We start from the raw sequence: 16,493 nt of genomic DNA on the forward strand, positions 1-16,493 counted from the left end.
CACTGCAGGGTTGGAGAGGGCATTCTGCTCAGGGAGGCACCCAGCCACCCTCCCCCCATGGCTGGTGCAGGGAAGAAGACAGCTGCCTCCTTCCTCCACAACCTGTTGCCATGGGACTGACTTTAGTTTTTAGGAGAGAGAAGATTGTGCCTGGCTAATTTTATAAGCAGCAGAAAATGAGTTACCAATTAAGAAAACTCTGTTTATACATAAATATAGGTAAAAGTCAAGTAGCTAAATCAGGGAATCAGGAAGGAAAATCAGCCAAAGGCACAGAAGTGAAAAGTATTGGGGCCTGGCTCTGCCGCTGCAGCGTGGCCAGGCCTGCTGCCCCCATGCCAGCCCCCCCCCATGCCCATGAGGAGTGGGCACCTCCCTCAGGCCAATGCTGTGCTCAGTTAAGAACCTTTAAATCCAGGCTTTGCTTCCTCCTTTAATCATTCCCTTCTTCTTCTTCAGTTGTGCATTCTGTGACATCGCTACAGGACCCCCTGCCCCAGGGCTGCGTGAGCTCAGGTAAGCAGCCAATTTTTTTGTATGGTTTTGTAGGTTTTCCTGTGCTTTTATGTTTTCTTATCCTCTGGTCTGTCCCAGGGAGACTCAGAGGGACCTCCCATTCTGGATTTGGTGAGCTGAACATACGTAATATGGTTTCCTATTGGCAAACTGAGTCCCTCATGGTTTTCTCTCACTCTCCCTAGTATTCTGCGGCCTGTTGGTTTTCAGGTGCAGAGCCTGGTGTGGGGCTGGAATCTAAGTCAGAGACACATCCCGTGCTCAGGGGCTCATGGTCTAATAGGAGGAGACAGGTATGAGTGCATGTCACTGTCTCAGTGGTGTGGTGTTAGGAAACTCGTGTGCATCCACGAGGCCCCTGGGTAGCCTCTGAGCAGGAGGATGGGGAAAGTGGGAGTCCGAGGCTGGCACTGGGTGGGGTAGCATAAAGGATGTGGCCAGCAAGGTCCCAGGAACAGCTCAGGTATGAGTGGCTGTCAAGCTGGGGACACCCAGGAGAGTAGCTGAAGTTGGAAATCAAGCCTGGGTGCAGCTGGGGGAAGGGAGGCTGCAGGCTGAGAAACTTGGGTGCTCCCTGTCAGCATTTAAGAGTCCAGCGGTTAGCTGGGCGTTGTGGCGGGCGCCTGTAGTCCCAGCTACTCGGGAGGCTGAGGCAAGAGAATCGCTTAAGCCCAGGAGTTGGAGGTTGCTGTGAGCTGTGTGAGGCCACGGCACTCTACCGAGGGCCATAAAGTGAGACTCTGTCTCTACAAAAAATAAATAAATAAATAAATAAAAAGAGTCCAGCGGTCTTGGAGGTCCCTGAGGCCTCCAACTAGACTTGTCCTCTCTGCTAACAGGCCTCCCTCATACGCTTCCACCTGCTCCCTCATGCACTGCGCCCATAATTGTAGCAGAGCTTTTCTCACCCAGCTTTTAGGAGCTGCCAGTATCACGAGCTGCTCCTCTTTTTTCCTTTCTCTATTTTTCTAAACATGTTGATTAGTCTCCATATCCCATTGATTCATTGAAAACACAAACAAAGCTAAGTGAGGAGCACAAAGCCCGCCAGCTTGCTGGAAGCTTTACTAGGGGAAACATGTGTAGTGTGGGAAACAGCTGGCTGGCAGCAGCGGCTGCTGCAGGAGCCCAAGCCCACGCACAGATGCAGCCAAAGTGCAGCAGAGTGGCCTCGAAGTTCGCAGTTGAGATATCTTATATGTTTTCAGTGTCCTGATTTATTTTGACCCAAATGAGGGGCACAAAGCTGTGTCTCACGCATGCTGCAGGTCTTCTCAGCTGCATATATAGATGGAGCAGAGATCCATCTGAAGAAGGGTCACTCCATTTCTGGCTTGGCCAATTTAGTTAGCAAGTACCAGAGAACTTACCCAGCACTGGCATGCATTCAGATTACTCCAGGGCAAATAGTAGATGTAGTTGTTAGTGCTGGAGTTTTGTGCACGTTTGCATGGAAAATTAGCCTTACCTCCTGCCCTATGAAAAGTTGGCCTCCCTTAAATGCCTCAGAGTATTTGCTGCCCCCATCCGAGGCAGGAATTAACTTAGCAGAATGAGGCTAATGTTTTCTAGATCAGAACCCCTTTTTTCTAGGTAAAACAGGAAGTCTCCCTGGATGCCAGGTCTATCATAATCGATGCCCAAACCACCTACTTGTCAGAACAAATCTTTAAAGAATGGCTTTTTACTTTTCATTATAGTAGATCATTGCCACTGTGCTGGAAAATTAGTAAGACAGTCACATTTCCAATGTTGGAAAAAGACACTGGGCTCCTAAGAGGAATGCCCAGTGATATTTATAAAATATCAAATTACTTTATAAAGTTATTTAAAACTCTTGGGGAGTCTGCAGATTGGAGGAGGGAGAGAGAAGCAGGCAATGAGCTCCTGGAAGAGACAGAACACAGCAGAACTTGCCCATAAAGTTTGTGCGGAGGCAGCGGGTAGGCCTCTCTCTGGTCCCCCAGCAAGAGAGGAAGTTGATCACAGGTCACTTACCCAGAGCTCCTACAATCCCTCAGCCATAGGGAACCCCCGGAAGAAGCAATAATTATGGTGACCTTGGAGAGAAATGGAAAAACATTTCTTATATTGTACTAAAATTAAAAATTTTGTACATCGTGGTAACAACTAAGCAAAAATGTTTGTCTGGGCCAGAAAAACTGGGAGGTTCTTGTCAAGATGAAAACCAAGATTATGGGTGGTGGTTTCCTTGTTTGAAGTTTCTTTATTATCAGTTGTTATCTTTTCAAGAGAATATCTAAAAATTAAACTAGCTATGCTTTCAGTATATGGAATTTAGGAAAAATAGAATTATTTTATAATAGTCAGAAAAGCCCCTGCCGTCAGGTAAAACTCCTCATTCAGTGCCTCAACCTAGATTTTATTTTTGTCTCTTTTATCAGAATAAATCAGTGAAAGTAACTATAGGTTCTCTCCAAACAATTATTCTAACCCTTGTTTGAGTAGCTGAAAAGATTTGTGTGTAACTGATTTATATATAGCTATAAATCAGTGAGTAAATCCTTGAGATGAATGACTATATGAGACTAGAATCTTCCGACAAACAGCGTCTCTGGGGAAGCTGCAGCACTATTCACCCTGAAGGCAGAGGGATTAGCTCTCTGTTCCTGAGATTGCGACAAGATTCTGAGTCCCCGCCCTTACCATGGTTACCACAGAATCCTTCCAAGTGGCCCCTACACCCAGAAAGATGCTCTGCCCCATCCATTCCCTGCATGAAGCAGCTCAGTGTGGCCGAACCAGATGGCTGCAGGAAGGTAACTCTAAGCCGGGCTTGGTTCGTTCCTGAGTACTGGTGAGAAACAAGGCGGGCCTGGTCTCCCTCCCAGGTGAGCAGGGACTTTGGAACACTCACCTTCTGCCCACACAGCCAGCCACAGCCCTTGAGTGAAGGCTATTGTCTCACAGCAGAGGTGGTGGGGGCTGAATGAGGTGACTCTGTGCGTGGTTACCATGGCAACCAGGTACCATGTGCTAGGGTGGCCTCCCCCATATGAGCAGCAAGATGCAGACCCAGGGTCTGTGATTCTTGCTGAAGATCCCTGTCTGCCTTTTTCTGCCCAGCTCCATCACCCTTTAGCGCCTCCGTTTTCCTTAGTGATTTACACGTCAAACTTGCTGATCATTAAGTAAACTTGATGCCATTTTTAACCACTAATGTCACTAATGTCAGTGACCTGTGGCTTTTTCTTAGAAGCTGTTGAGGCCTCAGTAAAGAAGGTGAGCAGTAGGTTCTATGCCAGTCATGTAAGTTACCTTTTTTTTTTTTTTCAAGAAAACCTTTTCAGAGGACTAATTTCCAAATCAGCTACCTTTTAATATATTTCCTGACAAGTCTTACTTTTGTACAGACATTTTTGTGTTGACTTTTAAAATTCTCACTGCCTTTATGGGAGAGCTGGGTTATCTTTGATCTAATTTGGAAAACTGCATTCGGCGATGCAGTAGCAGGTGGTTCTTGAGGATCGATTCTCTGTCTCCATTTTGTTTGTCATTCCCAGCATCATCCATCATTCCTGACCTCACACCGCTCCAGTGGCAGTGCCCCTGGAGAGGAGAAGGAGGGCCCATTAAGATGTGTGTTCCCAGAGTGTTGTCCACTTATCTACTGGCAGGTTTTTTAACAGGAAGCAAGCCTTGAGATAGGACAAAAGTGTGTATGCGTGAAGGTAGGTAGGTACCCATTCAGGTGGACAGACCTGACCTAGTGAGCCACTGGACCATCCATCTTTTTTTTTTGCAGTTTTTTTGGCCAGAGCCGGGTTTGAACCCTCCATCTCCAGGAAATGGGGCTGGTGCCCTACTCCTTTGAGCCACAGCGCTGCCCTATCTTTTTTCTTTTTCATTCCTTAACACTCATTTCCTCTTTACACTTCCTTGGGGTAAGTAAGCTTTTTGCCCCTAAGGAAGGAAGGAGACAAGACACAACTCTAGAAGGGGGAAAGGAAATAGGAAAGGAAAGAGATTATCCTGAATGCAACATTAGTCTGCATTAAAAAGAAGGAAGAGAAGAGCCACCCAGTACCCTCAGCTTGATGCCCTTTTCATATGGGAGCGTTTTCTGCTAGAGCACACAAGCTCTTACTTGGTTCTGACTTCAGTCTGGCTTCAGGTGTGTCACAGTGAGCTGTACAAGTGGGAGGATAGCCTGGTCTCCTCAGTTAATCATAAGATATCAGCTTTTCCCCAGTGTATTAGTCAGAGACCGTGGGTTCCAAGCCTCTCTACCCATGAAGAACCCCAAGGCTACATGTCACTGGTCTCAGTCAGGAGAGTGTCAGCTGCCTCTTTGGGAGGACAGCTGCTACGGTCTGTCTCTAATGTGGGTGGTCCAATGTAGCCCCTCCCTGACATGAAGTCCATGGGGCTGTGGGCTGTCCATGGCCTCACATAGCTGGGAGGTTCCTGTGGCCACAGCTCTTTGTAATTAATGGGCATCATGGCATTCACTTAGTGCCCACCAGAGAACCAGCAAAATATATCCAGGATTCTAGGCTTTGCCCTCTGTGATAGGGTTCTGATTCCGTGCCCTTGAGTAAGCAGTCAGCTCTCCCATGCCCGCGACTTAGATCAGGGTGTGGCGCACCCGGGCAGCACGTTAACAGGGAAAGGAGGGCTGACTGCTTTCATAGTACTGCTGAAAACAGGCAGAACTCTTCATTCAGTGCATTAGCCTGGATTTTATTTTTTTTTTATTAAAATAAATTAGTGAAAGTAACTATTGGTTTTCTCTCTAACAGAATTATTTTAACTTTTGTTTGAGTAACTGAAAAGATCTGTATGTAATGGATTTATAAGTAGCTATAGACAACAGATCAAAAACAAAGAGAAGCATGGACCAGAAGGTACCCTTTCCTGAGCAGGTGGCCTCCATGAACCCCCTGGCCTGGGACCCCAGCCCTCTGTGGGTCCTTGACCATAGTGGTTTCTTTTTTGGTTGTAGACCACATTAGGACATTTTAATTTTATGAGGAGAGGCAAAATAAAGGAATTCTCCATTCTTAAGATCACAAAAAGCAGGTTACTGAATTCAGATGCAGCCTGAATTCCTGGGGGCTGTTATCTGGCACATGTGGACTTGGCTGCAGGGAGACCCTTGGCACCAAGGCAGCTGAGGAGGGGCTGGGCTGGGGAAGGCAAAGGGCTCGGGGAGGGGAATGCTCTGAGTGCACAGCTGCAGCGACGGAGAATATTGCGGCCTGTATAGAGCCTTCGAAAAAGGAAGAAACATTAAAAGCTCCTAATTTAGAGGACTGTTTCTTTTTTAGGAAAGTGGATAATGAAAGAGCATCTTTTTGTATAGGATACTGTTGATATTGCCCCTTTAAGGCTGTCATAAGAAGTGCACAGATAGGACAGGAGCAGGCTCCCAGTTCCTTGTAGGTGCCGCTGGCCTCAGGTGTTCTACCTGCCCCATCAACTCAAAGCACAGCTTCCCCCATGGGCTGTGGTTCTCACCACTCACATCTGAGACCACAGAACAGAGGCCAGGGAAGGTGTCTGGAGTTCAGGGGAGACATCCCTCACCTAAGAACCAAAGACAATGGGGAGCCACAAGTTCAGGACCAGGGGAAAGAGCTTTCTCCTCTTGACCATGGAATAGGTGAGACAGGGCTGTGTGGCCCCAACACACGGACAGCAGGGACCACCTGGAGCACCCTCAGCTGCTGCTAAATAAACCCCAGGCAGGCCCTACAGTGCAGGAGGGTGGGACCTGTGGGGCTCAAAGAACCATCCTAGAGGTGTTAGGGGGCTACGAGGGGGCTGGGGACCAAGTAGTATGAGCCCTGGAGCCAGCCAGGGATTTGAGGGCAGCCCTCAGGGGTCAGGAGGCTCCCAGGGCCCACCAAGATGGTCTTAGGTATGAAACTGTGTTCTGTGACGTTACCTCTAATCAACTTCTTTCAAAAGATACCAGCCTTACCTCAGCTGACCTAAGGTAGAAAGGGGCATGCTTGCACCACCACTAACCCCTCCAGAAAGACTTGAGGCAGGCTATTGTAGAGGGAAGCCTAGGCAGGTTTGTAGGTGGCCACTGCAAGGCACCTGCAGAAAAATGCACTTCTCAGAAGTTGCCTCAACTCGTAACTTGTCAGGATCACTGCTGTGACCTCGCTGGACCATCCTGTCACCATGTGGGCCCCGCTCTGTCAGCTCTCTAAGCCCCTATAAACACTTGTGGGATTCTTGGTGGGAACTGGCCATGTGATCCTGAAACCACTGCCCCGCCATCATAACACAGGAGAACAGAAGGGTACATGGGGGGCCTTTCACTCCTGGGCCAGCCCAGCCTTTTCCCTCCTCTGCCTACAGTTCCCACATAGGCATCGGGGTGGTCAGCCACCAAGCACCAAAGCTCACTTGATGTTTTATTTCAAAGCAGCAAACATTCATCAAATGAAGAAAGTGCCCTACATGGGCCCCTTGTGCCACCCATGAGCCCTGGAGCCTCAGCTCCTGGCATCGCCACTGACTATGCCCTGGGAGAGACCACCCTGGCACACTTAGCCCCCTGGGGGCCTCTACTCCAAGAGAAGGATTTTTCACTACCTCAGGAGAGAGTAGCAGAGAAATGGCCCAAAGTCACAGACTTGATATTTTTTTTAATTATGATTTTAGGGTTTTTTGAGCAAGTAAAATGCCCCATGGTTATAAAATGTAAGCTTTAAAAGGACTTATATTCCTTTTAAATTAGCCCAAACCACCCGTCTCACCCACCCACCCCTGAGCTCCTGTTCCCAGTTTCTCACTCATCCTTCAGTACAGTTAATGCAGCTAGATGTTTGTTCCACAGAAGGGGGCCATGCGGGACTCAAAGATCCCAGGCTTCCTTTTCTCACTTAGCATGTATCCTAGAGACTCTCTTCTATCATTACACAAAGAATTTCCCCCTTTTTTTGTAACTATAGGGAATTTCTATACCGTATTTTATTTAACCAACTGCTACTGTGAGATACTGAGATTGATTTCTAACAGCAAAACATAAACTGTCCTGCAGTGACTACTCATAAGCCATGTACAGCACAGTGGGATCAGAGCCAGCTGCCAAGGGCCAGTTCTGTCTCTGCCACTTAGTGTGGTCTTGGGCAAGTCCCTTAACTTCTCTGTGCTTCAGTGTTGACTTCTATAATATGGGAAGAATAAAGTACCGACTCTCAAGGCTGTTGGGAGATTTAAATATATTCAACTATAGAAGTTTCCAAGACATCAAGGCTGGCACAGAGTAAGTACTATTTCAATGCTTGCCTTTCTGTTACCACTACTATTATATGTCGTTTTGTGTGTGCACAGAACACTATAGACATGCACACACAAAACATAAGATGTCTGGCTTTAAAACAACAGAAGCCTGGTCACTTGCTGACCTCTTTGGTAGAGATTGTCAGTGCAGATGTTGCTGGGCGTCACAATGGGTCTCCTGAAGGATGACCTGCATACAGCTCTCCAGATTCTTAGCTTCTGTGAAATGCCACTCCATCTTTGGAAATTACCTGTCCATCAACCCCTCCTTAAAGCTGACACAAAATCTTGACCTTCAAGAATAAGACTATGGGTCTTCACTCAGGGCTTTTGAAGCAAACTAGCACAGAACCAGGCCATCTGGGCTGGAAACAGGGTGGCTATTTGCAGTGGTGAATGATATAGCACAAATGGTCTCATTCTTTTGGTGGCTTTGCACCCTCCATACTGGCACTTCCTACCTCCCCTTTGGAGAAGGCCTGGCAGGTATAGTCTCCTTTCTCTCCCCATTAAGCTTTCCTTGGAAAACAGAATTTACAGCCCATTGGGCATTCAGTACAAGAGGCAAAAGTAGGTCACAGGAGCAAATGAGGACTTAAGTTTTCAGTGGTTCAGTTCCAGAGAAGGAAAGAAGCAGCTCAAATACCTAGAAGTCTTCAGATGATTTTAGAAAGGTATGGGAATAAAATAACAGAACTGGTGTGTGCTGGCAGAGCTATCTCCAGGAGCAAGCACTGGGACCCTGGAACCACACTCAGAAGTCAAGGCCACACATCAAAAAACAGATCCATGACAAAACAATTGGTGGAAAAACAAATTACCTCAGTTACCTTGAGATCTATGTCATGTGTTTTATCAGGGACCTGGGCAGGAGAAGGGGAGAGACAATCAACAAGTCAGTGACAGTATTAGACTCAAGCTTATAAAGTTTGGCCATCTTGCCTAGGGTAGAGGGCTTATGCTTCTTAGAAACCCCACCCAGTCTAAATTCAGTGGCCTGAGGTCCGGTCCTCGATACAGGGCAGCCGCACATGGGCTAGCCATGGGCCAGCCATGGGCCATGCTCAGCTCCCCACAAGAAGGAAGGAAGGAAGGGAGTCCCTCCTGGCACTGTCCTGCATAGCATGGGAGCCAGCCAGGATATGTTCATCACTGACTTCATTTTGACTTTGCGTGTTGCTCTTCCCTTTGGAACTGGGTTCCTAAATATAGCTGGAGTCTGAATTGGCAAAGGTCGAGTTTGTCCTTTACAGGAGGACCAAAATAAGTCTGTCATTTGGCACCTAAATAAAGCAGTCAAACTGCCTTTGTACCAGCTTTGCAATTAGGAGGGACTGAAGTTGCAGCTTTTTATTTGATAAGGAAATGTCTATGGAAGCAAAGCGGTACCTCTGAGCCCAAAATGCTGAGAAGAGAGGACACATGAATCCAGAGGGACATTCCTGTGTCATCATCAGACCTTCTCATTCCTGAGTTAAGGTCAGCTTTGTTTCACGTGGTTTAAAATATCTCCATGAATGTGGAAAAGAGATTCAATACTCCATGGAAATAGCACTCGGAGAGAACAGCAATGGTTACTCAGATTTTTTGCAGGAAAAGAAAAATCTGTCCAGAGTGCCTGGAGCTGGGTGAGCAGAGGGACTCCCCAAGGGCTGCAGAAAGATGTTATAATCAATTACCACATCATAACACTGATGTATGATAATTACTGAGTGTTTCTCCTGAGATAGTGCAGCATTTGGCTGGGATGCAGTTCTTTCATGGTCCACTGCCTGATTAATATGCAAATAATAGGCTGATTGCATGATGAATGCAGAAAATGAGTTCGCTGATAACGTGAGCACTGAAGCGGGAAGATGATAAATTACTTTTACTGACTGTCCTACATTAAGTACCCTTTCTCAACAGTTTCATCACAAATTAAGTAAAGCAGTATGGAGAGATTAGGAGGATGTGTAAAATAATGTACCTTAATGGCTTTTCTAATACCATCTCATATAACGAAAATGTCACTTGGTTCTCCCCAGGTCGGATGAGCCCTCGGTGCTCACACACCACTCAGTGTGGCCCTGGGCCCTTATAAAGCTAGATGAGTTCACTCACCTGCACATTGGGTGCAAGGCAGGAAGAAGCCCTCCATGCCACCAGCTGTGGTCAACTACCAATTCTCTTAGGAACATACCATCACAGCCTAAAAAACATCATCACCCACAGGCCAGGCTGACTGACAGCATTATTGGGAGGGGACAGGCTGCTCTCAGGGCAGGCACAGTGTCCCCTACACAGATGGACACATTCAAGCCTACCATGCGCCTGGGGGAAGGAAGCATTTCTGAGCCGCAGGCCTATAGGACTGAGACAGAAAACAACATTTTAGACCACCTTTTAGCTCCTCTAGCTCTAAGAAATATGTGAAAATTAATTCCACTATCAGAACAGTGGTGTGAGCTGTCTGCTGAAGAGTGTGGCTTGGTTAAGGGATGGGGAGGTTTGCCCAAAGCCAGAAATGAGCCCTGGAGAAAAAGAGAGGATGCATACACGCACACTCACCGTGATTAATCTTTGATTACAGCAGAGCAGTTTAACTAGAGGGTTTGTTTTTTCCTATCTCAGTATTATATATTTAGACTGTTTGTATGACATACATTTTCTCTTAATGCAAGGGACGCGTTGATAAGTGTTCACACGCACAGCTGGCTCAGTAATAAAGTTATTGAAGGTAATTTGAAAGCATTATTTCTAAATCAGTATGGCCTGGAAAAAAGCCGGAGCAGGGCAAACACTGTGCCCCTGAAGCAGGGCCAACTGTGTCACCCAGTCTTGCCAGACTGCCATTTCACTACAAAAATTAAATTGTAATTTAAGCAGGGTTTTTAATTTTTAATATTAATATCTCCAAGCTCTGCTTTTGATGTGCATATTTTCTTAAGAGCTTATAAAAGATACACAAGAAAAACGAGCCCTGAGGGAAAGCAGACTCATACTCTCTGAGTCTCTGGCAGAGGCCCCTCCTGGCCCACAGGTGGGCTCTGGCCTGCTGGAAGGCCACATCACCTCTGTGAATTCTCCTCTTGTGTCTCCAGTCAGTATAGCATTTCTAGGGTTGCTTTTCCCCAGTGTACTTTCCCAGTTTGGGGAGAACCATCTGGCTGGGAGGGAAGTTCTGGATCACACACAGTGGTGGTATCTGAGTGAGTTGACTTCCTGGCAGAGGCAATGAGCATCTCTCTTTCTCCCCCCTAACCTGTGGCCAGTTGACAGAGGAACCAATCTGCCTGCACAGCCAGAGCCTTCCTGACTCTGGGCCTTTTCCCTCCGGAGCTGCTACCCCCAAAGCTCCCTGTGGAGGTGAGCAGCCTGCCCTGTGGCACCAGAGCACAGGCTGGTGCCCGTCTCCCACACGGGCACACACACAGTGTCTACTTCCCAAATGTCTCTGACACTCTGCCTGCAGCCCCCTCCCCTACCTCAGACACAGCTGGCCACTTCTGTACCTGCTGAGCACCCCATCTTCAGGCAGACATCCCCTCAACTCAGGCCAGACCACAGTGCACATCTGACTGGTCACTCTGCTGCCCGGCTCCCTCAGATTCAAGTCCCATTTGCTTAGTCCCCAACCCAGTCTTTCAGGTCAGGCTCTTTCCCCAAGTCCTCTCATGCAGGTCCCTACCCCCCAGGGGCCACCCTCGTCCATTCTTACCCCCCGGCTCCCCACCTGCCTCCAGCTCCAGCATGACAAGTGCTATGAGCACCCATTGCCCCAGGCTTTTCATTACAATGACCTGTTTACCAAGGTCAGTCTTCACCTTTGACTTCCAAGTTCTGGGAGGGACGTGCCGATTTGCAGTCCTGCTTCTATGTGGGAGTGGGCCTTGGGAATTGAACCCACACACTCCCATGCAGGCCTCAGACATAGGCCCCTTGGAAAAAAAGCCATTTTGCAGTCTGGCCACTTTGGGTATGTTTCCGATATTCCTTAGTATGTTGCTAGATGACTCTCATTTCTTTCTCAGTAGGAAAACAACGAGTGACATAGTAACAGGGTGGGAAGCTCCTCAGTATACCTATGACATCTATTAAAGTAGCCACGTTTTATGTCAAGCTCCTGCTAATTGGTCAAAATACCACTCAAAGAAGAAAACGCCACATTTTTATAATGGCCATGCCTAAGGGTGACACGTGACTAGAGAATACACCAGAGCTCTGACACAGGCTGTGAGTACCTGCTGCTTGAGAATCAGCACAGCTGGTACCCAACAAACCTATCAACACCACTGCTACCACCAAGGAAGGACTTGGGTCAGAAATTTCAGAGCTAGTCATGTTACTATGTGGTACAGGCCTCTCCACCATGTGACTTAAGATACAGGGGGTCAGATTAGCATTGCTGTTCACTTTTGATGGAGAGAAACTCATTCTATCTAAACATACTGTCTGACCATAAGCCCCTGGGTGGCAGGTCTCTTCAGAGCACGGGATAACCTGTTCCAGTTCAGGGTCTCTTCAGAGCCCTTGGGCAAGTCCTAATGTTTGGGGCAAATTTGGTGTCCACATCAGGGTCTGTCCACCTGAACTCAGCTGGGAAGCATTCTAGACTGTCGGGGTTGTGGTGTTGTGGTTTCTGAAACTGTCAGCACTACCAGCTAGAAGGCCCTCAGGCTAGGCAGGGTCCTTCCAAGCCACCAGGGTTCCTGCTGACCCAGGATACCCAACCCACATAGCCAAGAGCCTGCCACTTGCACTTGCACCCCGTGCCACTCACCACTGCTGAGGCCCTGTCCCTCCTCCAGGCATCCTCACTCATTCACACTTATGTGAGCCAGGCCACGACCACCCTCCTCCCTGCTAGCCTTCCTTCCTCCCGCCTTTCCATACCCATCTGTCTTTATAGGCACTTGGAGTTTCCTGGCTTGGCATGGGCTCAAGCCTAAACTGTGGACATAATGAAAAGTGGTGCATCAGACCAGCCGCCAGTTAAATAATGTTTGGGTTCTTGTCAGAATGTCATGGAGTACCCTGTCATTTTGTTTCAGCAACTTGTCCTTCTGAACGTACAGTTCGCCTTATGGCATGCCAGCAGTAAAAATGTCACTTACAATAATTACTTTTTGGTGAAAATGCTTGCTGACTTCCTACCTTCAAGCTGTTTTTTACACAGTGGGGAGATAATAAGAAATGACTTTATCCTGACTGCTCAAATGAACACTAAATGGAATTTGGGTTATTATTACTGCATATAGAGAGCTGGGTATGGAAATTAAAAGAGTGGATCGGATAAACTGCAGAGAAATTTGTCTTTGAAAATTATGGCGGGTGTGCATTTCCAATTGATTTCTATTGAAAACTTAAGGCAGCTGTTGTTTGCCTGCTGTTTTTGGAATATAATATTTTTCATAATCCTTTTATAGTTCTTGAATGCCTTCTGTATCGCAGAGGGCCTTGAGTCACTGTCTTTGGTTTCTGTAGCTTACTAACTAAGCTCCTCTTCTACAAAATTCGATGCCTCACAAAAAAATTAATTCACATAGATCACTTTTTAAATGTAACACTTTACTATCGCTGTCAAAACTGGATGGATGGGAGTGGGTAGGGGCTTTTAAAATATGTAAATTACCCATTTTCAATTGTCCCAGTCCTGTAAGCTGCAGACTCCTGGACTGCAAGGTTTTATCTAATTTTTCCCTCATCCCCAATGCCTAGCAGAAAAGATAACAAAGCAGATACTTTAAAAATGTGTGAGTAAATGAGTGAACGAAGGCAGGCTGTGATCCAGACCCCTGTGAGCAGGACGGACAGAAGCCTCGAGCCTTTGCACTCCTGCTATGCTTCCCATTCTTATTCCATTCATGTTACTTTGGCCACACTGAGTCACCTGTCTGAACCTTTGTTTCCCTGCTGGGAACTGTGCGGTTATGTTTCTACCACAGGGCCATTAGGAGAAGTTTAGTGAAACCCTACATAAATAATCTCTGCACAACACTCCATTCTTACTTGGTATGGAACATTCCTTTCCTTATCCCACTAGTGGATAGCTTTTTGTAACTTGTGGTTATGTTTTGAGATTTGCGTGCTGATGGATGGTAGAAAAACTGGGTCCCAAAAGGCTTAGGAAGGCTTAGTCATTTCATCCCTAGCAGATACTCATGCCGGGTGTGGGCACCACTAACTGCACGGAGGACTATCTAGAAGGTAGACCATCCAGCTAGCTGCTGGCTGGCTGGCTCTGGGCACCGTACCTTCTGTCACATGAAGAAAGTGACTGTGTAGTCTGTTTCACACTGGGAGATGTTCTGAGGGTTAAATTTGTTCTTCCTGTACACCTTCATGCAGTGCCCGCACACGAGAAGTACATGAAGAACGGCAGCCTAAATAGTGGCTCTCTTATGAATGGTGATGTGGCCGACTTTCTTCCCATGTTCTTCCTCCTTACCCCCCAATGCCCTGCTGCCAGGGGCCCTTTTGAGCAGCTCACTGGGTATCCACCACTCAGGCCTCTCTCTTCTCTCTGCACACCCCTCTGTCTCCTAAACTGTTCCTGACCCTGCATCTCTCCTTACCTACCCCACTCTTCCAGCCCCAAGCCTAGTTCTCACTGCCTTACTCTTCTCCGTTTCCTTCCCTGTGCTGTGCAATAATAAACTGACTTTTACTTTTTAATATTAAGTTTACTATTCCAAACAGGAAGAAAACTCTCAACAGGGGTGTCCAACCGTCTTTTTTTTTTTCTCCATGTTGAAAGACTAAGAGTTGTCTTGGGCCACACATTAAATATGCAAACACTAATGAAAACTGATTAGCAAAAAAAAAAAAAAAAGGTCTGTGCATACTTTTTGTGTTGTCCAATACCATAGATAATCAGTAAAAGTCCTCAAAAAAATCAGCATGTGGCACACAGGCCACAGGTTGGGGCACCCCTGCTAGAATAATGTAGTCAATGCCTACCTAACCATCACTCAACTCTAGGTCATAATTTAATCCCATGTTTTTAAAAGAAATAAGACATGAAAATAGAGTTGAAGCCCCTCCCTAATTTCACTCCTCCTAGGAGTAGACTGCCATCTATCTCGGACCTGCAGTTTATCATTCGGATGCACGGTGACAGACCCTCACACTGTATGTAGTGTGTGCAGGCTTCACACTTGGTGCAGACGTCATGCTCTGTTTTGGTGCATTCCTCATTAGGATGTGGACGTATGTGGCTACAGTTCTTAGGTTTTTGCTGCTGTCTGTAGCATAACAGTGTGTCCTGTGATGGACACTGTTTCCAGGTTTTTGTTATTTCAGATGAGGCCTTAGTTAAACCCTCTGTGTCCACTTCAGGTCTACAGAAGAGAAGTGATGCTGGGTGCAGGACAGCCCTATCTTGGAGCAGACCTTTCCCTGGGTACCATTATGTTGAGATTAAAACACAGACATCAGACATGGCCAGTTTTAAGACCCTGCACTGCGCAGCCATTGGGGCCTCTCTCACTTCACTGAGTTCCATCTGTGCCTCAAACCCACTAGCTACCCCAGGTTCAATACCTCCAAAGTGTCTGGAACAATCTATATCCCTTCTCACCATTCCTACCCCTAACTTACCAGGCTAATTCCTATTCATGCCTGAGATTCACCTGAAATGTCCCTCTTCTAGGAGGTCTCTCTCATCCCTAGGCAGATGTCCCTGCTTCCCTGACGTGTACCCCAATCTGTCTCCCACCAGAATATCCACCAGTCTGTAAATATTTGCTGTTCCATAGCTGTCTTCTCTGCAAGATGCCACCTCCAAAGGGCAAAGCCACCTCTGATCTGTTCTCCGTATGTTCTCAGTGGCCTAATAACATGCCTTCATTCTTTCCACTAGCTCTTTTTTCCTAAGTAAGCTTTCACTAAAGTATAATTTATGTGTAGTAAAATTCACTCTTCACTCAGAACTGTTCTGGGTCTTCTCAGTCAAGATATAGAATAATTCCATCATCCCCCAACCATTCCCTCATGTCCCTTTGCAGTCACTTGTGCCTCTCCCGCTGAGTACTCCCAGGCCTGTTTTCTGTCCCTATAGTTGTACTTTTTCTGGAATGTCATCCACATGCATCACACAGGATGCAGCCCTTTGAATCACACCAGTGCCTCTGTCACGTGTCAGGAACTGTGGAGGAAATAACAGTCTATCCTGAGATGTATGTTGCATGTAGGCCTTGAGAGAAAGGACTGCTATGCATACGAATACAATCTGGTAACTATTTTTTTAACATAAAATTCAAGACTGTGTTTACTTAGCACCAACTACGTGGCAGGTTCTTTTCTCGTGACTACCCTGTCCATGGTTTTCAGTTGAGGAGATGGAGAGTTCTAAGAAGTTAAGAATCATATTCAAGTTAACACAGGTGGCTAGTAGAGGGAACCCCTGTCCCCAAGTTCAGTACCTTCATGCCATGCTCAGGACTCATCCTTTTTTTTTTTTAATTATTATTTTTAATCACATAGAATGGAACAAAGCCTTGTTCTTTGAAAGAGTATTGTTTTAATCAGCTCCATTTACTAATTTATGGAAAAGAAATAGCAGTGTTTCTTTTCTGTTGACCATATTTCTTATTCCATCAAGACAGTGAGTCAGTATGGGCAACCAACTGCCCCCTCACCTCTTGCACTGAGAGTGCCCCTACCCTGGCCACCCTGACCAGCTGTGATGCTCATTTCTGGGTTTGATTCTGTAGGGTTGGTCCTGCCACTGG

At 46.8% G+C, this 16,493-nt stretch overlaps 1 protein-coding gene across 4 annotated transcripts in view; it reads left to right on the forward strand.

Annotated features, from left to right (window-relative positions):
• Nucleotides 1–16,493, forward strand: part of CUX1 (cut like homeobox 1) — a 383,513-nt gene that overhangs the window by 323,885 nt on the left and 43,135 nt on the right. Inside the window, exon 20 of one of the 4 annotated variants that reach the window (XM_053554218.1) lies at nt 460–516. The exons of the other annotated variants lie outside the window; for them this stretch is intronic. Coding sequence (XP_053410193.1) covers nt 460–516 — 57 coding nt within the window. The remainder of the gene's footprint in view (nt 1–459; nt 517–16,493) is intronic. 4 annotated transcript variants of the gene reach the window in all.

Source organism: Nycticebus coucang, chromosome 12 (genome assembly GCF_027406575.1).
Source record: "Nycticebus coucang isolate mNycCou1 chromosome 12, mNycCou1.pri, whole genome shotgun sequence".
Classification (NCBI taxonomy): Eukaryota; Metazoa; Chordata; class Mammalia; order Primates; family Lorisidae; genus Nycticebus; species Nycticebus coucang.